Below are 23,297 nucleotides of genomic sequence, written 5' to 3'. Positions count from 1 at the left end.
TGACAACTAAAAGTGAAGAAGCTTAGGACGGAGACGTTGTTATCTTCTCAGAACTGAATGCAGTTTAAATATATATTCTGAGAATCTCAGACTGTAGACAAGATTTCAGCTGCTTGCTGTTTAATTTTTTGTGTGCAGTAAGTGCAGTCTTGCCGTGGGTGGGCTCTTCGCAGGTGTTTTTGAAAGCTTGAGACTAGCCGTACATAGTCGGAGGGGCTTTATTGCTCCCACTGTTACAGCTGCCTGCTGATTTTGTGAAGATTACCAAATGTATTTTGAGAGATGAAATTTGCTGGAAAAGAGTTTCAGAAAACTCAGTTTGGTGGGAGGATCAGGAAATGAGAGGAATTGAAATTGTGTTACTAGCTTTACTAACAGAAGGAAAGTTGAGTCTTGTCAGAAGTTGAAAATTATGAATAAGTGAGCTTCTGATGATGAAGATGGACAAAACCTGAAAGTGGAAGTGAATGTTTTAAGTATAAATGATAACTTTATGACTGGAATCATTGTTGATTTCTGGACCAAGTACCTTAGAATTACGGTAAACTCTTCAGAAACCTAAGATGCCTCCGGGATGATTTAGAGTGAACTATGCAACTTTAGGTTTATTCCAGTCCTTTCTTGGAAGTATGCATCTTCCTTAATCATCAGCTCCTTTGGGTTCCAGACCAACTCAGAAAAACTATAGTTAGAACAGAATCTACATTATCAGCGAGAACATGTGAGCAGGGTCCTGTGCAAGTGTGCTCTGAGTGGTTGGACCACACAGACTATAAAGCTCTGGAGCCTCCCAGACAGTAACCTCCCTGTGAAGTGGATATTTGTGTCTCCTCATTTTTCCTGTACGTCTGGGAGTAAGGTCCTGAGGGTCGGTGCTTCATTCTGTTCATCTCTGTCCCCTCAGTGTCTGAGGCCCTTGTATGACATTTTTACTCAATAAATAGGTATCAAATTCAATCAAATTATTTTTGATCATGTTTTCCACATATTTTTCCATGATTCCTACTAAATTTATTTGTTTGAAATATTTAGGTACATTTAATTTGTCCCCTGTTCCCTAAGCTCTTAGGAAAAGTAGTATTTGAAGCCGGATACTTTTGGATAAAGTACCAGTGACTTTATAGTAATTTGGTATCTGTTGAGCTCTTCATCTCATTATGCTGTTTTTGTAATGTTTTTTTCAAACTGTGAATTGTGTTAGTAGGTCTGCAATTAGCATATTTGGTTTTAATGTTACAGAGTAGAAATTATGAAAGAGTATTACACAGAGTAAGGGTAAGTATTATTTTGTGAAATTTGTTTTAGGCAAGTTTATATGTACACATCATGCATGTATTTATTGCTTCATGATGTAACATTTGTTTCATACCGGAGTCATGGTCAAAAAAGTTTGAATAATGTTGCTTTATTGTAATACTCTGTTATTTCATTTATCATATAGCATTATGCCAGTACATACAGGCTTCTAAAGCCAGGGATGGTGCCAGCCCTTTCATTTCCAGTACGACTGAAGGTAAAAACAAAACAAAATTGAGAACACCCACAGCTTTCTGGTGGCTTTTACATGTGTCTACAGTGGTATTTTGCACCTTTGATCTTCTAACTTTCTTGTGTGTTTTTTTGACCAGTTGGTTTTTCATATTTGTGTTCCTCTAGGTGGTGGGTTCTGTGGTTCTTCCTCTTTTCACTTTAAAGTTCTTTATTTCAGTATATTCTGATGTTTTATACGGGGAAAGGGGAAACAAAGTAGAATTTTAGAAATTTCAAATGATTCTGAATTGATAAAATATCTCATTAGATTTATCCTGAAATCTGCTTTTTTAATGTTCTTGAATCTTTTAGTCCCTTCGTGTTTTTTCAGAGATCATAGAAATGCATACTTTATTCTGAATTTAAAATCATTTATGCTTCTATGATATCGGTTGACTTTAAGCAAACTAAATGTGGTTTACAGGAAGAAAAAGATGGTTATAATCCTTTGTCATTCCTTGTGCTTTTTCTACTCTCCCAAGAAGATTAACCATTGGATTTGTAGTAATAACTCACTTTCAATAAAAGAAAAGCTAGCTAGTGGTGTCCACTATTAACCATGCTAAACCTTTTCAGCTTCTTTACTTACCTAATAACTTTAATACCTTTCCTCTTCTTAGATGGTTGGCATACTAATCCCTTTGCCTTTACTTCTGTACCTTGCTGGACTACCAACCTCACACGATCATAACTGTGATTTTGAGGGACTTTGTAAAGATGATTTGCTTCATTCTTTTTCTTGCAGGAGAAAATTTTGAGCAGACACCGCTGAGACGAACATTCAAGTCTAAGGTCCTTGCCCGATACCCTGAGAACGTAGAATGGAATCCCTTTGACCAAGATGCAGTGGGAATGGTCAGTATTTGTTAGCTCCAAGTATGAAATAATTTATAAACTAATTTACAGTAGAATCGTGAGTCCAGACTGTGGTAGCAGCAGTTCCACCAACTACCAGTAACTTTTGAAGAAGGGGTTATCGTGCATATTTTTCATGATTCTGCATTTTGATCAACATATCAAATACACTGAAAATCACCATGTTTCTGTTTTGTCAGACAAATGCATAGTAAAGGTTCAGTGAACTTTGAGGTACTGAGCTAGCTATTGGTTGCTTATAGTACTGAGATTACATGATGAGTCTGATTTAAAGGAGTTTTCTCTCAGTCTCGGTTGTGTATATCTGGGTGATGTGGCAGAAATGGGTATTTTGTTTCATCCTAATTTTAGATAGGACAGCTCTTTTTTTTAAATTGAGAGGAGGAGAGGGCGAGCACAAGCTGGGAAGAAGGGCTTAGGGAAAGAGAGAAGCAGACTCCCTGCTGAGCACGGAGCCCAACTTGGGGCTCAGTCCAGGACCCTGAGATCATGACCTGAGCCAAAGTCAGATTGCCTCACTGACTGAGCCCCCCAGGCGTCCCAGGACAGCATTTTAAATCTCACGTAGAACACCACTGTGAATAGCCTAACCTTCATTGAGTATTCACCTTGTGCTGGGCGCTGTGATAAGCACTTTACGTGAGTTAAATCGTTTAATCTTCACAGTACCCCTTACATAGATGATAGTAAATAAACACACACACACTTCATACACGAGGAAACTAAGATCCAAAGAGGTTAAGTAACGTGTTCAAGGTCACATGGCTGAGCAGCGACTGAGCTGCGATTTGAACACTATGGCATAGTCTGGTTCCAGTGCTGTGCTCTAATCCCATCTTTGTACGGCCTGTATTAATTTTCAATAGCTTCTTATACTTTCTAGAGGATGATCTTGTTTGATGCATATAATAACCCTGTGAAGTAGGCGGAGTAAATTGTATTATCTTCATTTCACAGATGAGAAAACTGAGTCCTAGTCTCAAGTTTTTTTGACTCCTAGTCCAGTGCTAATTTCATTTTAACGTGCTGTATTCTAGAAACACCTAGGTTTTGGGAAGTCATGTCCAAAGGTAATGGATATAACATAATGTAGTCCTTTTATTTGTTAACCCAGGCCGCTGGTAGATTTTGTATAGCTAGGTTTATGTAAAACTGGAAAATGGGGACTGATTGACTTAGGTCAGTTTGATTAGCTATCCATGTTTCTTTATGTAACCCATCTGAGTTAAAGTGAAAAAAGTGCATCTTTATCCTTATTATGTCATCTCCTTGCTTTATATGAAATGTTCCCTTTTTTTCTATGAAAAGAGAAGGCTCTCTTGATGACAGAATTTTCTGAGCTGATAGAGTCTAAAACTTTATTTTTAGGTACGAAGTTGTATCTGTCTAATTTATAGGTATATCTCTAGCATCATTTCCCAGTAAATGCTATCATGCTTAATCACCTACCTAAATTCTCCAAGCTTTCTCTTACCTCATCTTTGTGCATTTTCTTCCTGTCCCGGAAATACCTGCTTTCCCTTGTCTACCTGATGAATTCTAATATAACCTCATCTGTGAAGCCTTTTCTGATGTTCCTGGGCTGGGTTGTCTATTCTTTGTTGCCTTAACACTTTGTTTTTGGGTAACCCTGATAACTGCATTATAGTTTTATTTACTCGTGTGTCTTAGAACGGGAGATTTTTAGGACAGGTATTTTGCTGTGTTGATCTCAATATCCCAAACACCTAGCATGGCAGGTACTCTGTGAGTAATAAATAGTGGTGGTATTCTGAAAAGAGGAGCAGCAGTGAGTGTTCTCACCACTTGTTTCCTTGTTGTCTTTTGCAGCTATGCATGCCCAAAGGGCTAGCATTCAAGACCCAGGCTGATCCCAGGGAGCCGCAGTTCCATGCCTTTATCATCACAAGGGAGGATGGCTCTCGGACATTCGGCTTTGCCCTCACGTTTTATGAGGAGGTGACTAGCAAGCAGATCTGCAGTGCAATGCAGACCTTGTACCACATGCATAATGCTGAGTATGATGTCCTGCGTTCTCCCTCTGTTGATGGCCGAGACCATGGTGGCATGGAGGATGGGGAAGGCACCCCTGGGACCAAGCTTCAGCGCTTCAACTCCTATGACATTAGCCGGGACACGCTCTACGTCTCTAAGTGCATCTGCCTCATCACACCCATGTCCTTCATGAAAGCGTGTCGGAGTGTGCTGGAACAGCTTCACCAGGCAGTCACTTCACCTCAGCCCCCTCCGCTGCCCCTCGAGAGCTACATATACAATGTACTCTATGAGGTGCCACTCCCACCTCCGGGCCGGTCCTTGAAGTTTTCTGGGGTCTATGGGCCAATAATCTGCCAGAGACCAAGTACCAACGAGCTTCCTTTATTTGACTTCCCTGTCAAAGAGGTCTTTGAACTGCTTGGGGTGGAAAATGTGTTTCAGCTTTTTACTTGTGCCCTTCTGGAGTTTCAGATCCTTCTCTACTCACAGCGTAAGTCAGTGCTTATTGGAGCTTTCTCCCTGCATAGGGCTTCCCTTCTTTCCGTATTGAATGCAGTGGAACTGACTGTAAAGGTGAAGGGCTGTTACAGGTTGAGCAAAACTCAGATCTTTTGCAGGTAGGTGGTAGATGGCAAACTGATGGAGCACAGGAGGGTCACAGTTTCTAACTGGCTATCGTCATGGCCTTTTGCTGGGCGCTTCAGCCTGGGAGGGGATCCTTCCTGACATCCCTTCTAACTGTGCTGAAAAGAGGGGTAGGAAACGATGGTTCTGGAAAGCTGACCTCCATCGTTGTGCAGTACTTTTGCCCCTTCAGCCTGACAGTAAAAGTGAGGATTCACAAACGATGATCCTTCATATAGCTGAAAGAGTGTGTTTGAGAAAATGGGGATGTATTGCTTCTCTCTGCTGTTTGTTATAACTGAATTGTTTTTTTATAAATTAGAGGTGAACTGAATGTGAGCAGCAGGTTTGGACAAAGTAGTAAAGTCGATCAGAAGGAAACAGATGTTTATTAAATGAACCAGAAAAATAACATAAAATTTATTCGTTCAGTACCTATTTATTGAGACCCTGCCATGTGCCAGGCGTTGTTTCAGGGACTAGAGATACAGTGGTGGACAAAACAGGTAAAAATCCTTACTATAATGGAGCTGATATTTTAGTGGGGAAGGAGGGGATGATTAAAAAATAAATGAAGTTCATAGTGTGTAAAGTGGTAATAAGATCTGTGGGGAAACATAGGGAAGAGGATGGTATTTGGGGAAGGGAAATTCTAGTTTTTTTAAAGATTTTTTAAAATTTATTTGAGAGAGAGAGGGAGCACAAGCGGGGAGGAGGGGTAGAGGGAGAGGGAGAAGCAGACTCCCCACTGAGTGGGGAGCCCCATACAGGGCTCGATCCCAGGACCCTGGGATCATGCTTTGAGCCAAAGGCAGATGCTTAACTAATTGAGACACCCAGGCGCCCCTCCAATTTTTAATAGAGTGATTAGTTTAAGCCCTCTCTGAGCAACCTTTGTTAATATCTATAGGAAAAGTATTCTAGGCAAAGGGCATAGCACATATAAAGGTTTTGAGACAAGAATGTGCTTGTTATGTTCAAGAACAGTTGAGAAAACTGAGTGAAAGGTACGGAGTGAGAAAGCAGGAAGATAGAAGCAGATGTTGTTAAACTTAACAGGACTTAGATTTTACTATTGTAGACCATTGTAAGGACTTTGTTACTCTGAGATGCATAGTCATTGTAGGTTTTAAGTTTTTTGACTTTTTATTTTGAAGTAGTTTCCAGCATATGGAAGAGTTGCAAGAAGCATTGAAAGAACTTTTGTGTGCTCTCTCACAATTCACCAATTACTAACATTTGGCCACATTTGTCTTATTCTCTCTCTCTGTGTGAACATAACTGAACCATTGAGATTCATTGCAGATGCCATGTCCCTTGACTTCTAAATGTGTCAGCTTTTATTTCATAAGAGCAAGGACATTTTCTTACATAACCATAGTATGATTGTCAAATTTAGGAAAAGTAACATTGTTATAATATTGTATTCAGGTTTCACCATTGTCCCAAAAATGTCTACTTTGATAAGGTTTTTTTTTTTTTAATTCCCGATCCAGGCTCTCGTCTAGTAACATGACTTGCTTCTACTTGTTACTTCTTCATGTCTTTCATGACATGGACATTTTTGAAGAGTGCAGGCAAGGCATTTTGTAGCGTGTTTCTCAGTTTGGGTTTGTCTGATGTTTCCTCAGGGTTAGATTTGAATTATAAATTTTTGGCTATAATACACAGAAGTGATGTTGTGAGTCTCTCAGTGCATTGTATCAGGAGGCACATAATGTGTATTTTTATCATGACAGGATGCACTTGGTGTCAGTTTGCCCATCTTTGGTAATGTTAATTTGATCACTTGGTTAAGATTATGTCTGCCAAATTTCTTAAATGGAAAGTTAAGACCTTTGTAATTAGTAAGTAATTTGTGGGGAGTTACTTGGAACTCTGTAAATACACTGTTCCTCTTTGAAGTTTTCCCAGTAGATTTAACATCCATTGATGAGTCTGGTCTGAATTAGATAGGACCATTATGGTCACAAAATGGTGATTTTTCTAGCTCCATCTATATTTATTTATTTATTTTTTATTCATTTATTTTTTAGAAGATTCATTTATTTATTCGAGAGAGAGAGAGCACGCAAGCAGGAGGGGCAGAGGGAGAGAGAATCTCAAGCAAACTCCATGCCAAGTGTGGAGCCTGTCACGGCTCAGTCTAATGACCCTGAGATCACAAACTGAGCCGAAACAAGAGTCGGGTGCTTAACCAACTGTGTGACCCAGGCGCCCCTCCATCTGTGCTTATTAATTGTCATTGCACTATAAGGAGTAACGTTTATTTTTCCTTGTTTGTTTATTATTATGTGGACTCATAGATTTTTATTTTGTTCAGTAGGTTAGATACCTGTGATGCAGTGGGAATGATGTAGACATGGGAAAAGGAGGATTAAAGCCAGAACTATGAGAGGTGACATTTTTCCTTCAGGACTCCTTCTTAAATTTCCCAGAATATGGGTTATTGTATCAGTAAAATATGAGTTTTAAGAGGTTATTGAGAAGATTTGTGTATAGAATCAAGTGGAACTCAGGACCTAACGCCATGTTTATAGCATGGTTAGGAAAAAGATTTTTCCAAAAAAATTCCTGGATATTGTTGAGCGTGGCTGAAGGTAAAATGGAGTAGCCTTTTATTGGGTGTGGGCTATGCTCTCTATTATTATATAGTTTAAACAGTTCAGGCGGCTTTTCTTGAAATAGGTTTTGCCTTAGGTGAATGAAAAAGGTGGCCTTCCAAAAAACATTGTTATTTTAGCTTAAAACATGACTGTATAGTCACTAGTCTTTTGATGAAGGGTCTAGTCTAGGTATTTCCTTTGATTATGGGTCTGCTAATCAGATGTCTGCATTGTTTTTCTTTTTCTTTCTTTTTTTTTTTTAAAGATTTTATTTATTTATTTGACAGAGATAGACAGCCAGCGAGAGAGGGAACACAAGCAGGGGGAACGGGAGAGGAAGAAGCAGGCTTATAGAGGAGGAGCCTGATGTGGGGCTCGATCCCATAACGCCAGGATCACGCCCTGAGCCAAAGGCAGACGCTTAACCACTGTGCCACCCAGGCGCCCCTGCATTGTTTTTCTTGCATAAACAACACCCATAATGCATTCACTAGGTTTTCCAGATACATTTTGTTTTTTAAAGGGGAGTGAGAACTTAACAAACCTTGCAAAAGAACCAGAATGGAGACTACCTGTAGATTTTTGTGGTTTTCCCTGATTTTTTTTTTTTTTTGCACTTAATTGCCTCATGATATACTTAATTTAGTTATAGTATTTTTTAGCCACTTTGCATTACTCAGTCTATTTAATTTAATTTAATTTAATTTTTTTTGAGAGAGAGAGTGTATGCATACTTGGGTGATGAGGGGCAGAGGGTGAAGGAGGGAGAGAATCCTAAGCAGCCTCCACACCTAGCAGGGAGACCGACATGGGCTCCGTCTCACGAACCTGAGATTGTGACCTGAGCCAAAATCAAGAGTTGGAGGCTTAACCGACTGAGCCACCCAGGCGTCCCTACTCAGTCTTTTTTTTNTACTCAGTTTTTTTTTTTTTTTTTTTTTTAAGATTTATTTTGCGGGGAGGGCAGAGAGAGATGGAGACAAATCCTTAGGCAGGCTCCCTGACTTGGGGCTCAATCCCAGGACCCTGATATCATGACCTGAGTTGAAATCACGAGTTGGATGCTTAACTGACTGAGCTATCCAGGCACCCCAAAAATAAGTTTTTAAAAAAGCAAATAAATAATGTGTCAACAAACAAGGTAGAGAAAGTTGAAAGTTTCCCTTTTTTGCCTAGAATCCTACTCCTCAGAAGTAATCTCTTAATTTTTTTAGTGCCCCCTCTGAAATTTTTTTTTTTTAAAGATTTTATTTATTTATTCGACAGAGATAGAGACAGCCAGCGAGAGAGGGAACACAAGCAGGGGGAGTGGNGAGGAGCCTGACGTGGGGCTCGATCCCAGAACGCTGGGATCACGCCCTGAGCCGAAGGCAGACGCTTAACCGCTGTGCCACCCAGGCGCCCCCCCCCTTTTTTTTTTTAAAGATTTTACCCTCTGAAATATTTTTGAACAATGAAATATTTTCATGTGAAGTGTTGAGTACATACGTATTAATTGTATTATTCTTTCAAGTATTCATGTACATTATGATACATGTGTGGTATATGAAAATTAATGTTAAAATTTAATATACCATATGTATATGTTTTAAATATGGTACCTTAAAACTTAGAAAAAAAGCCTTTCAATCATGTGGTAGGAATTTTAACACATTACAAAAGGGTGTATTGTGAAGGGTAAAAGACTTCCACCTCTGGCCCCTGGTTGTCCTTCAGGGAGATTACCACTGTTTTCCTGTTTCCTTCCAGACATAGTCGTGCATATACAGCATATATACTTTTTAGAAACAACACAAATGGGAGCATGCTAATCATGGTCTTGCACTTTCTTTCATTTAATAATGTATCTTGGAGATATTGAGACATAGAAATTAGGTTGTTTCCTAAGAACGAGTACACGAGTACATGAAGTGTGAGTATGCAAGGGCAGTTCGTGATTCCGTTTCCAGTGCATAGAACTGGCCCTGTAGTTTGTTTAAGGGTGGGTTAACCTGTAGAGTGGTCCCAAAGCTGTTGTCTTTCTCTGCACAGAGACAAGCCATGAAAACATGCTAATTCCTCCCTCCCTCCCTCACCACTCAGTAGCGGGGGTTGTGATCCCACTGTGTTTTGCATTATTTCCTTTTGTTAAAAGTAATCGCTCGTTAAACATTATGGGGATTTAAGAGAACATAGTTGCCTAGAGCCTTAGTATCTCCAGTTGATTTTGATTGTTTGAAATGCCTTGGGTGCACGTGACCTTCCGCTGCTTCCTGTTTATTGATTTCACCTTCTTGGAATGAAGAGCCAGACACAGGCAATGGCAGAGGAGGTGCTGCCTTTGTCACCTGTGCTGGTGTACGGAAATGGGTTTTGTGCTGTCGCTTACAGCTCTTGGAGGTCAGCACCCTAGGGTGGGTACCGCAGATTACTGGATCCGTGAGGCTTTGTTTGTTAGGCCAGCCAGGCCATCCTTCAAGGTGGGATGTTGCTTTTTTTAAATGTAAAAATGTAGAGAAAAAGAAACCTGTCTGTAAAACTAAACCACATAAATGGAAATCAGCTTAGCCTTGAGAGAGGAGATTATCTCTGACCTCCAAAAGTGTTTTGTTTCTAAGAATCCCATAATTTCAAGTGCATCACAAGGAATTCTTCAGAGATCTCAATCTGAGGCAAATAAAGTTATCCACTCTTAAGAAACAAGTGGGCTGAGTTTTAGATACTAGACTAGATGAGATTTTTCCTGAAAAGTAGGGGGAAACCAGAACCAGATTTCTGTGCTGTTGGAAAACCTGCTTTGATGGAGTGGGGAAAGCCTTTTCCTTCAGACTGTAGCATGCTCTGTTCTATGTTGTAGAATGGTTGTTCCAGACACTGCAGCTAGGTACTGGAAGTAGTACTCCGGCACCAGGAAGTCTCATGACAGAGGCATTTTTGGGACTTCTTTACTCAAACTGTCTGTTGGCCTTCTGTGAAATGTTACTGTCCCTGAGCAGACATGCCAGGAATGCCAGCCATATGAAGCACCTGCTTTATTGACTTGGGCAAAGGAAGGAGGAAGTCTTTTGGTTTTCTCATGATTGAAAAGACCTCTGGTACTCCTGCCTCCCCGCCCCCCGCCCTTAAATCCAGCAGCGGTGTGTGTGTGTGTACACACTGAAGATGGGGATGGGATATTTTGGTGTAATATTCATGCAAACTCTCATGTCCCAGTGTTGGGACATAGTAAGACTACACCTTTAGCTTTACACATCACTTGAAGGTTTTCTCCCATGCTTTTGCATTCTTTTGATTCATCTTAATTTTGAATTTTAAAATAAATTCTTAAGATGTCTGAGATTCTCAAGATTATTGCTCTTGAGTAGATTATTTGCAGACATTCATATGTAGAAAAATAGAAGAATTAAAGTCTCATCTGGAGAATCATTAGAATTTTTCTTTTTTTCTTTTTTAAAGGCTTTATTTATTTGAGGGGCAGAGAGAGCACACCTGTGAGTGGGGGGAGGGAGACTGAGAGAATCTCAAGCAGATTCCCTGCTAAGTGGAGCCTGATGCAAGGTTCGGTTTCACAAGGGGCCTGATCTCACGATCCTGAGATCATGACCTGAGCTAAAATCAAGAGCTGGCTGCTTAACTGACTGAGCCTCCCAGGTTAGAATTCTTCTTAATAATGCTTGTTGGAATGTCATCGAGCAGAAGAATTTCAGCAGAAAGATTAAAAAGCAAAGTTGTACGGGCATCCCACGGAATTGAGGTATCACAGAAGAGGCTGAAGGCAGAGCTTGCAATGGCATAAATTTTGTCAGTTGTTTACTTTCATGTGGGACTAAATACTTTTTCTGAAATTATTTATATATATAAAACCTAACTCCAAAGATTGCTTTTCTTTTTTTTTTTTTGTAATTTGGGAAATGTTTTTGTTGTTGCTTGAGTGATGGTTGGGAATCTTCACTAAATAGTTTTTAATGTAGGAATAACGTTGCTTTGTGTAGGCACAATGAAAAATGAGATAGACTCTCTCCTTGAACTCTTACTAGTTTGCCTTGATCTTTACTGAATATGAGAAGCTCATATTCTTTTGTCCTTCTGCTAAACCAGTTTTTTGTTTGTTTTAATTGATGATCAATCTCAGAGTTCACTTTTAGGCATTAATTGGTTATATCACTTATCTGTCACGTTCCTTAGTTTCCGCAAAGAAGCATACGAGGCATTTTCCTGTAGTGCCCTTAAAATCAAGTTTGAGATGATGGAGTTTTAGTCATTAATTTCTATATATTTTCCTTATTCTTTGCTTAGCCAGGAGTAAGGTAGGCAACTTTCAAAGCGTGATTAGTGAGCAAATATGGGATACTTTGCTAAACTTCTACCTAGTTGATACATACCAGTTTTTGCTCACTTTTTTACTCAATCTTCCTCATTGTGGGGAAACCTTTCTGTTACCTGTAACTCCTTTATGAACCAAGCTATTATTTGTTTAAATGATGGGGTGGATTTTTAGTACGTGAAACCACTTTAACCCTTGTGAAAGCTCATTTGAAATCAACCATTCCAGAGGATATTAGTCATATGATTTTAAAATTTATGTGCCTGCTTTGTCCTTAAATGCCTGAAACCATTATACCATTTGTGAATAGTAATTTTTTTTTTGTAAATAGTAACTTTTAAAATTTTACTTTTAACCAGTCCATTTTATTGGCTTTGCCAATGTATTTATTACTTTTTTTAAAAATATAAAATGGGTCTAGAAATTGTGTTCTAAAAGTAAAGCTAAACTTTGAACACAAAGCCTTCCCTTCCAGACTAAGATCTCTGCCCTAAAATAAGAGTTTTGAAGCATGAAAGTCAATCTTCTTAGTCTTTCAAATTCTCAGGAAGCTTTTTATTGAAGTATTAAAATAACACATTTGTGCCGTTCTCATTCAGGAAAAGTTCCAGGTGGAGGACAGACTTGACTGGTGGAAAACCAGCTCTGCATGCTTTGTGGTTCTTTGGTCTTGATCTTGAAGGCAGAGCTCCTGTTAGTTTCTAATAGAATGCTGATAATATCTGAGTGGTAAAAGAACTTCCATGCTGAATGAAGACCCAGGCCACTGTTCCTTTGTTGTTGTTGTTGTAGTTCCCCAACCCCTTTCAACTTCAGAGAAGCTACTTAACATTCTGCTTAAGTATTTGGAGCAAGGTGCCATTTAGGATTTCTACTATATTTCTATAGTAAATTTTATTACCAGCAAGAACCTGTATGTGGGTCTATTTCAGCTTGTGGTCCACTGAGGTCTCAGGGTTGTCTTTCTGATACCCATAAGGGAATCACATTCTGAGCATACCCTTGTTGAGGTTTATTCAGAGCCTTTCTAAATGTGAAATTGTATTGAAGGTTTTAACTTACTATTTGACAAGCGAGTGCTTTGTTTTTGACTGGTTTGTATGTGTTTTTTTGTTTTGTTTTGTTTTTTAACCTAGATTACCAGAGACTGATGACTGTGGCGGAGACAATTACAGCTCTCATGTTTCCTTTCCAGTGGCAGCATGTCTATGTCCCTATTCTCCCGGCTTCTCTCCTACATTTCTTAGATGCTCCTGTTCCATACCTGATGGGCTTGCATTCCAATGGCCTGGATGACCGGTCAAAGCTGGAGCTGCCTCAAGAGGTGAGAGGAATGCAGAGCTTGGGCGCTGGTGCCCCTGGCCCCAGTCTAGGATTGGAGAGAGAATGGCTTTGGGATGAGGCTGGGGTGGTGTCACAAAGTTTATTTTCTTTAATTTTGAGGAGCATAAATAACATTCCAGGAAAAAATGTAAAAACAATGAACATTTAGCTTAGTTTATGTCATTGCGGGAACATTTGTCATCTCTATTATCTGACATTGCATACATTGTAACATCTGTGTTTATACTATCGTGAATTTCCTTTTCCATATGCAGTTTTTCAAGCATTGCATTTTACGTACTCTTCAAGACATTTATTAGGAGATCTTTTTAGGGGCATTTGAGTGCCTCTGTTGGTTAGGCCTCCAACTTTTGATTTCAGCTCAGGTCTTGATCTCAGGGTCCTGAGTTCAAGCCCCTGCACTGGGCTCTGTGCTGGGCATGGAGCCTACAAAGAAAGAAAGAAAGAAAGAAAGAAAGAAAGAAAGAAAGAAAGAAAGAAAGAAAGAACGAACGAAAGAACGAAAGAAAGAGAGAGAGAGAGAGAGAGAGAGAAAGAAAGAAAGAGAGAAAGAGAGAAAGAGAGAGAGAGAGAGAGAGAGAGGGAGAGAGGGAGGGAGGGAGGGAGGGAGGGAGGAAGGAAGGAAGGAAGAAAGGAAAGAAAGAGAGAGAGAGGAGAGAGAGAGAGAGGAAAGAAAGGAAAGAAAGAGAGAGAGAGGAGAGAGAGAGAGAGGAAAGAAAGGAAGGAAGGAAGGAAGGAAGAGAGAGAGAGAGAGAAAGAAAAAGAAAGAAAGAAAGAAAGAAAGAAAGGAAAGAAAGGGAGGGAGGAAGGAAGGAAGGAAGGAAGAAAGAGAGAAAGAGAGAGAGAAAGAAAGAGAGAGAAGAGAGAAAGAAAGGAAGAAAGAAAAAGAAAATCGCTTCATTCTGTAAAACTCGAAATACACATAAAAGAGTAGCATAATGAATTCCTGTGTTCTCAGCACCCATCTTCAACAGTTATCATACATGTTAAATTGAATTTTACTTTTATACCTCCTACCCCCCGTTATTTTAAGGAAATCCCACATAACATAATTTCATAATTACTTCATTACTCAGACCAAGTATTAATAAATCAGTGGGTTTCTTTTATAGGCCAAGTTTATCTGTAAAAGTTGACCTGATCATAGTGATTTTTGTGGTGCTGAGCCAGCTGAAAATTTTCCTTGTTCCAGATAAGGAAGACCTTGAGAGAATGCTTTTCCTCTCTTGCTGTGAAGATGGCCTGCTCCTCTTTCCTCTTGTTTCAAATACCAAAAGAATTGATTAAAAATATATTTATTTGTTTATTTCCTGCTTCATTCTAAAGCAGATTTAAAGCATGATTAAAATAAGATTATTTTTTATTTTTCTAGAATTACCCAAAGAACCGGTCTACCTTTTTATCTCATTTTGTGGCTGGTATGAAACCACTTGGGAGAAGGGGTTTTCATATTCTGAATTTCTTAGTCATTAGAAATTCAGAACAAGATTTTGGAGTATACATACACTGGTGTTACATGGCTCTGTTTCCTCCCTCCACCAAAATGTTTTTGGAGGGAGATTTTTGCATAACTAAGTAATATTAGTAAGGAAACCTCCAAAGAAGAGCACGGTCTCGTGTAACTGGATCTCATATTATTGGGCATGTCTGGGCAGCATCCTTGATGAAACCCTGATTATTAGATCACACTTGTAATATTTACATTACAGTCAGATGCATCTCTACTTTTTCTTTCTCCTTTGGTTTTAGAAGCAAAATGTCCTCCTTGTAGCTTCTTCCCTTTCTTACCGCCTTTGCTGCTTTGATTTTATAGACCTTTGTGTTGTTTGGAGTGGGACAAGATTAATTAAGGAAGAAGAGATCTAAATGATGGAGAAAATCATTGAGTTGGGGTATTGGGTTTTTTATATGTTTTACTGATAAATATACATGAAGAGTACATATCAAAGTTTGGAGAATGTAAGCATGCATATTTAAATTGACACCTCTTCAGAATAAATCTGTCATTTTGTAAAGTCAGAACAAGAATAACAACAAAAAACAGGTGAAGGTGGAGAGCTAAAGAGGAATGCTACATACCAGTGTAGTAAGTAGGTCACTAGGCAAGAAGCCAGTTTTCTCAGTTTTATTTTCATCGTTCGCATCAGCTTGCTTATATTTGGGGCAAGTTCCCTTCCCTGTAGGATCCCTCAGCATCGTTCTTTGGGTGCCTCATGTATGTGGGTGTATCAAGCGGCTGCTAAGAGACCAGCAGTTTTCTTAATGGGGGACTCAGTGAAACTGTTTGAGAAACCAGGGGTTGTTTGAGGAATCCAAAAGTTCACTGTGTCCTGGTTATTGGGGTCTCCACTTTTATAATATTCTCCATTGTTGCTACATCCCTTGCGTCTCCCTGTGGTCTGCTTGGGAAGGAGAGGTGACAATGAATACCTGTACATACTTAATAAGCAACTCTAGGGTTTCGGAGTCCCACTTCATCCAGACTGTCCTTTTGAAGGTCACAGATTTGTGCAGGTTGTTTCATAGCTGGATATTTACCTTGATTTTTAGCAGAGAACCTGTGGAATACCTGAGCCTGTGTAGTCCCTCTGGGGAACTTTAGACTGGGGAGAACTTTTCTCAAGGAATAAAGCGCCCTGAAAGATACGCATAATGAAAGACTAAAAATATCTCTGAAAGACAACTTCGGGATGTCTCACGAATTTTTTTTTTTAAAGATTTTATTTATTTATTTGACAGAGATAGAGACAGCCAGTGAGAGAGGGAACACAAGCAGGGGGAGTGGGAGAGGAAGAAGCAGGCTCACAGCAGAGGAGCCTGATGTGGGACTCGATCCCATCACGCCGGGATCACGCCCTGAGCCGAAGGTAGATGCTTAACCGCTGTGCCACCCAGGCGCCCCGTCTCACGAATTTTATTTATATATATATACACACACACACACACACACACACACACACTTTTTTTTAAAGATTTTAGTTTTAGGTACTCCCCACACTGAACACGGGACTCAAGCTTACAACCCCGAAATCAAGGGTCCATGTGCTACCAGTCAAGCCAGCCAGGTGTCCCATAAGTGATACGTGTTTCTAGTAAAAAATTATACCAGTGCACAAAAGCATAAAAATAAAGTAAAAATGACTTTGGATTTTACTACTCAGAGATAACGACTTTTAACATTTTGGTGGATATCCTGTGGTATCTTTACGCTGCTAGAAGGAGGTTTGAGGCAGAACTGGGGAAATTCACCTGGGCCTGCGCAAGGGTGCATCATCAGGCTAGTGGGGCAAGCTTGATTTATAAAAGGGACTTTCCCCAGAGGGATGAAGATTGTACATTTCTTAGGTCTCTAAATCTGAATTCATCAGTTGCTGCCCCATCTTGGGGCATCAGAAGTCTGTGAAAAAGCCCTTTGTTCCTTTTTATACCAACAAACGAGCTCAGCTGTCCCTGAGCAAGGGAAAGTGCTGAGCTGCCTTTGTGAGGCATTCTTTGTCCTGTGCTTCTCTTTTGGGTTTCATTGTGTGAGTCCAGGAAGGGGGCAGTTTGTCTGCGGCTATGTCAGGGGAAGCAGGCAGAGGATATTAGAGTAAAGAAGAGGGTGTTACTTCTTTCTTTCTTGGGTCTGTCTTTCTTTCCTACTGTTTTTTTCTCCTTTCTTAAGATATTCCTTCAATAGCTTTTCCCAATAACGTATGTGTTGAGCTCCCCTTCATTGAATAGCATGGACATAGACTAGGGGTGAAGCTGGCTGTAATTTGGTATTAGGAACTCAGCTCTGGGAAGGGGCATTATGACGTCCTGCAGAAAAAATTTGGAAGACTTTCAGGATTTTGGGGATCCATGTGGTTACTGTCCCAGAGTAGCTAAGTCTTCCCCTGGCCTCTCCCAACAAGGCAGGAGGTTAAAAGAGGAAAACTGATCATGTGGGTTCAGTGACTCTTTTAGGCTACCTTTTGCCCCCTAGGCCGTTTTGCAGGAGTTGGCCCCTTAGCTGAGGAAAGGGTGCGTGAGGAGTTTGAGGTGGGCTCGCAGGTTGCTTCTGTTTGCCAGAACTCTCCGTGTGTAGGAGAAAGCAGCGTGAGGCTGTTGTTTGAGCTTAGTGTTTGAATGACCTCCTGTTTCACTTTGCCTTCCCATCCCTATCTCCTTCAGCCCAACTCTGTAAAGAATGGCTATGGTATCTACTAAGGCTCCTGTCTTAATCTAGCACATCTCTGATGTGTGCCTGAGCTGCGTTCTCCCCTCTAGCTACCTCCCACCAGGAGTATATCTACAATACGTGGACTTAGCATTTGGAGTTCATAAAATTCTTTTTTTTTTTTTTTTTTAAAGATTTTATTTATTTATTTATTTGACAGAGAGATACAGCCAGCGAGAGAGGGAACACAAGCAGGGGGAGCGGGAGAGGAAGAAGCAGGCTCATAGCGGAGGAGCCTGATGTGGGGCTCGATCCCATAACGCCGGGATCACGCCCTGAGCCGAAGGCAGACGCTTAACCGCTGTGCCACCCAGGCGCCCCTGGAGTTCATAAAATTCTTTACAGACATTCTATATTTGGCTCACATCAGTGGGAGAAAAGCCAACCAAGCATTGTTGAGTGGATGCAGTTATTTTTAGATGCCTCTGTGTTTCCAATTGGACAAACTGCTTTTTTTCTACGAAGAGAGGAGAACCAGTGGGTAAATGATTGCACTGTGTGCCTTTGGGGGGCCACACGGCTTTGTTCTGTTAGCTGTACGGACAGGACTTACGAGGTAGGTGATCTTCATGCCTAGATTTAGTTGTCTTTATTATCTTTTTTAATGGCTTGATATGAAAGCATTTATAATTTTAAAATCTTAAAGGAACAAACAAAAAGCCTATTTTTAGGTGTTAAACATTTGTTGGCCCTTTTTCCAGTCAAGGCTTAAACTTGTTATCCAGTGGAGAACTCCAGAAAGTGAATTTTTTTTTCATTTTTAAAAAATTTAAATTCAGTTAATTAACATGTAACGTAGTATTGGTTTCAGAGGTACAGGTCAGTGATCCATCAGTCTTATATAACACCTAGTGCTCATTACATCATGTGCCCCCCTTATGTCCATCACCCAGTTACCCCATCCTCCCACCATCCTCCACTCCAGCCACCCTCACTTTGTTTCCTGTGATTAAGAGTCTCTTATGGTTGATCTTCCTCTCTGATTTTGTCTTGTTTTATTTTTTCTTCTGTTGCCCCTTCTTCTCTAGTTCCACCCACATTTCTGCACATGGCAAGATTTCATTTTTTTTGATGGCTGAGTAGTATTCCTTTGTGTGTTTATACCACATCTTCTTTATCCATTCACCTGTTGATGGACATTTGGGCTTTTTCCATAGTTTGGCTATTGTGGACATTGCTGCTGTAAACAGTGGGGTACAGGTGCCCCTTTGGATCCAGAAAGTAGTGGATTTTAAAGCTCTTCTTCTTTTAATCTTTGTATCTTGGATATGGGAAAGTTCCTTTTTTGACTGTGGATTGGTAGATGGAATAGTTTATGCAGCCAGCAAGTGTTTATTGAATGAATGCATGCATGGACATCTTAAAACATGCAGTTTTAATAGACTGCGAGTTTGTGGAATGGTTCTATCTAGCTAGGCTTATGTCATCCCCCCACCTCTTCTTTTAGACTGCAAGACTTATTGGTACAGGGAAAAGTAGAAGGACCAGTGGATCAACACTTTGATATACAGTAGAGGTACCATCCCAAAGGAGGTACTGTTTAATAATGGAGCTAGAAAAATTGTTTGTCCAAAAGGGAAAAAAGTAAAAGGATCCCTACCTTCCACCATAATAAAATCAACTTGAGATGGATTAAGAAGTTATAAACATCAAGAGCAAAAATTAAGACTTCTAAAGATAATGTTAATAAGTACATTTCTGACCTCTGGGTAGGGATGTTGTAAACAAGATACAGAAAACATGATGCCTAAAATAAAAAATTGGTAAATTTGGTTTTTTAGTAAAAGGCGAAACATTTATGTGGTCTGAAGAGAAACCAGAGTATATATTTGATTTTTTAAATTACGAGAAAGACATCTTAAAATGAAAAGATACGATAAAAACTAGAAGATACGTAACACGTATAATCTACCAAGAATTAGCATCAGGAGATTGTAAAGAACTTGTACAAACCAGTAAGATGATAAGCAGCCCAGTAGAAAAATGGGCTAAAGATGTGGATAAGTATTGCAAAAAAAATGCACATTTTTTTCACTAGCAACCAGACAAGTATAAATTAAATGCGCCTGTTTCAGTGGCAAAATTAAGAAATCTAATGATAGCAAATTTTGGTAGGATCAATAGATTGCTGGTAAAAGTGTAAATTGTTATAACTAGTTTGGACACAGCTAGGCATTATTTTATAAAGTTGAACGTTTGCATAGCTTAGAACACAGCAGCTCCACTCCTAGGATACATCCGGGAGAAGATCTTGCACACATGTCCAAGAAAACATGTAAAAATGTAAAAGCAAAAACAGGAAAGAACTTAAATGCCCTTTAATGGGAGAATTGATAATAAATTGTGCTATATCCACACAGTGGAATATTACACAAGAATGAAAATGAATATCATATAGCTAGCTATAAGAAAATGGCTGAGTCTTAGTAACTCATGTTGAGTGAAGAAAAGTAGGAGCACAGCGCTGCTTAAGGAATGGTAATCCTTTCATAAACTTAAAAAGACAAGCAAACACTTAAAGGCATATATATGTGATAAATGTACAACAAAGGGCAAAAAGATAATAAATAGAGAATTCTGGATCGTGGTTACCTGGGGATGGGAATGTGTAGATTGGAGGATGGGATTGGGGCAGACTGTATAGGTAGATAAAGTATTGGTAATGTTCTAGTTTTTGGTTTCCCAGGAAAAAAATGTCTTTAAGATTGTCCCCAGAAAGTGTTCAGTTTATATTCCTAATAAGAGTGTATGAGATGTTTGCTTTCTAGTGATTTGGCCAGCATTGGACTTTATAAATCTTGTAGATCTTTGCCAACCCAGTAGGTAAAAAATACTTTGTCTGTATTTCTTGGATTATTAGCAAAATTGAACAACTTTATATGTGTGTATATGTAAAACTTTATTTGAGAGAGAGAGTGTGAGTGGGAAGGGGAGGGGCAGAGGGAGAGGGGGAGAGAGAGAATCCTCCAGCAGACTCCCCGCTAATCATGGATCCTGATGCAGGGCTCTGTCCCAGGACCCTGAGATCATGACCTGAGCCAGAATCAAGAGTTAGCTCTTAACTGACCGAGCCACCGAAGCACCCCCATCTTTTCATATACGTGAAGTTAATTAACTGAAAGTTCTTCTGTGTTTGCCTTCCGTAACGAGTTCCCACTTCTCAGTTGGGTGATTTATTTTTGTTTCAGTGATTTCTTTGGCTATTAACCTTGTTTATGTATGACAATTACTGTTTCCTAAATTATCTTTTAATTTTTTTATGGCAGTATTTACCTTTATGGTTTTTAGCCTTGTATAAAGTTTAGAAAGCCCAACTCTACCTTAAGATAGAGCAGTAATCTTTTATAGTTTGTTACTGCTTTTGTGGGTTTATTTAACTTTTTTAACTTTTTGTTGTGGAAAACATGAATGCATGTCAGAATAAAGAGACTAGTGTCCGTCGTTCTGTGATAACCATCAGCTCATGGCTGCTCTTCTTTCCGTATTGACCTCCCTCTCCCCACTCACCCTGCTGGATTATTTTGAAACAAATCTCACACAGCAGTATTGTGTTATTCAAATATATTCAGTATTGATCTCTAAAAGATACTCTTTTAAGAAAATAGAGTGGCTTTATTTTTTGTATTTAAATCTTGAGTCTATCTCAAATTCATTTGTGGTATTCTATTTTAACATTTCTAAATGTATAGCCATTTGTCCCGAAAACATTTATTGAATGATCCATCCACATACATGGGTCTGTTCAAGACTCTTATTTTCCTGGGGCGCCTGGGTGGCACAGCGGTTGGGCGTCTGCCTTCGGCTCAGGGCGTGATCCCCGCGTTCTGGGATCGAGCCCCATATCAGGCTCCTCCGCTATGAGCCTGCTTCTTCCTCTCCCACTCCCCCTGCTTGTGTTCCCTCTCTCGCTGGCTGTCTCTCTCTGTCAAATAAATAAATAAAATCTTAAAAAAAAAAAAGACTCTTATTTTCCAACAGATTATTTTATGTTTATATTAGAATCCAGTAAGGCAAGTGTTTTCTCAGAATTTTTTTGGCTGTTTTATTCTTTCAGGCAAGATTCAGAATTAATTCATCAGACACTCCCTTCAAAAACTCTCTGGAATTTTGAAAAAAATTGACATTACATTTACAAATAAGTAGGGGGATTATCAACATCTTTTCAATGTGAAATTTTCCTATCTAATAATATTGTTATATGTGATAACCATTTATTGAAGTTTTATCTTCCACAGTGATAATAACAATGTTAATTACCGTTGGTTAGTAATATGGGCCTGGCACATAAATCCTCAACATTTATTGTCTCATAATCCTCAAATTTATGGCATAGGTAATATTATCATTTCTGTTATATGAACAAAACAGAAACACTTTTTTTTTTAAGTTTCAGAGGTAGAATTTAGTGATTCATCAATTGCATATAACACCCAGTGCTCATCACATCACGTGTCCTCCTTAATGCCCATCACCCTATTACCCTATCCTCCCCAACCCAACTCCCCTCCAGGAACCCTCAGTTTGTTTCCTTGAATTAGGAGTCTCTTGTGCTCTCCCTTTCTGTTTTCATCTTATTTTATTTTTCTTTTCCTTCCCTTCCCTTCCCCTATTGTTCATCTGTTTTGTTTCTTAAATTCCACATATGAGTGAAATCACAGTATTTGTCTTTCTTTGACTGACTGACTTCACTTAGTATAATACCCTCTAGTTCCATCCATGTCATTGCAAATGGCAAGTTTTCCTTCTTTTTGTTGGCTGAGTAATATTCCATTATATATATATACACATATACACACACACACACACATATATATATGTACTTATATGTGTGTGTGTGTGTATATATATATATATGTACCACATGTTCTTTATCCATTTATCTGTTGAAGGACATAAAACAAACTTTTTTTTTTTAAATTTCTGTATTATGTTTAATTCATTCAGCAAATTTCAGATCCTTTTTTTTTTTTAAGATCAGTTCTCAAACTTTTTTTTTTTAAGTAAGATATAATGTATTATTTGTTTCAGGGGTACAGGCCTGTGATTCATCAGTCTTATATCCAGTGCTCATTACAACACATACTCTCTCCAATGCCCATCGCCCAGTTACCCCATCCCCTCACACCCCTCCCCTCCAGCATCCCTCAGTTTGTTTCCTAAGATTAAGAGTCTCTTATGGTTTGTCTCCCTCTCTGGTTTCATCTTGAAACAAACACTCTTAAACATTTAATAATGCAGTGAAGGAAATGATGGTTTTCTTGGCTAGACAGGTTCATGGTTATAAGATGAATATTTTTTAAAAAGGCTTTTCTAATTTATAGCCATAAGGAAATACCAGTAGGGATAGGAGCTATAAAATACGTAAGTTAAATTGAGCAAGAAATGTGTAGGCCTCTAAGGAGAGGAGTGGAGGGCTAAGAGCTTGAGCATATGTCTGGAGTCAGGCTAGCTCGGTTCAAATCACAGTTCTACTTACTAGCTGTGTGACTTTGAACAAGTTAGTTCACCTCTCTGTAACACTTTTGTCTGTAAAATAAGGGTACATAGATATTGCCAAGTTGTTCTTTGTTAATCCATATTACCTACCTCGCCAGCAGTGTATGAGAGTGCTGTCTCCGTACATCTTCTCAGAAGCAACCTTAAAGCCAGAACAAAGCACAGAAATAATTAAGACCAGCCACCAAATCTCACAAATTAGGACCAAGGCTCAAAAGGGATAATGGTATGCTCAGGGTCATATAGGGAGATAGTGCTGGAGTCAGATCTGGAACCTAGACTTTCTGACTCACTCCTGATGTTTTCTTTACTCCTGTAA

At 39.3% G+C, this 23,297-nt stretch overlaps 1 protein-coding gene across 3 annotated transcripts in view; it reads left to right on the top strand.

The window, feature by feature from the left end:
* DENND5A (DENN domain containing 5A) overlaps positions 1-23,297 on the top strand; it is a 105,472-nt gene that overhangs the window by 39,191 nt on the left and 42,984 nt on the right. For all 3 annotated transcript variants that reach the window (XM_034666539.1, XM_011220930.3, XM_034666538.1), the window contains exons 2-5: positions 1,442-1,513; positions 2,276-2,385; positions 4,237-4,894; positions 13,074-13,261. In XM_034666539.1, the coding sequence (XP_034522430.1) occupies positions 1,442-1,513; positions 2,276-2,385; positions 4,237-4,894; positions 13,074-13,261 (1,028 nt within the window). The remainder of the gene's footprint in view (positions 1-1,441; positions 1,514-2,275; positions 2,386-4,236; positions 4,895-13,073; positions 13,262-23,297) is intronic.

This window comes from Ailuropoda melanoleuca, chromosome 8 (assembly GCF_002007445.2).
Source record: "Ailuropoda melanoleuca isolate Jingjing chromosome 8, ASM200744v2, whole genome shotgun sequence".
In the NCBI taxonomy this organism is placed as follows: Eukaryota; Metazoa; Chordata; class Mammalia; order Carnivora; family Ursidae; genus Ailuropoda; species Ailuropoda melanoleuca.
The sequence above is the reverse complement of the archived record's forward strand: the minus strand, read 5'-3'. Positions and strand labels throughout refer to the sequence as shown.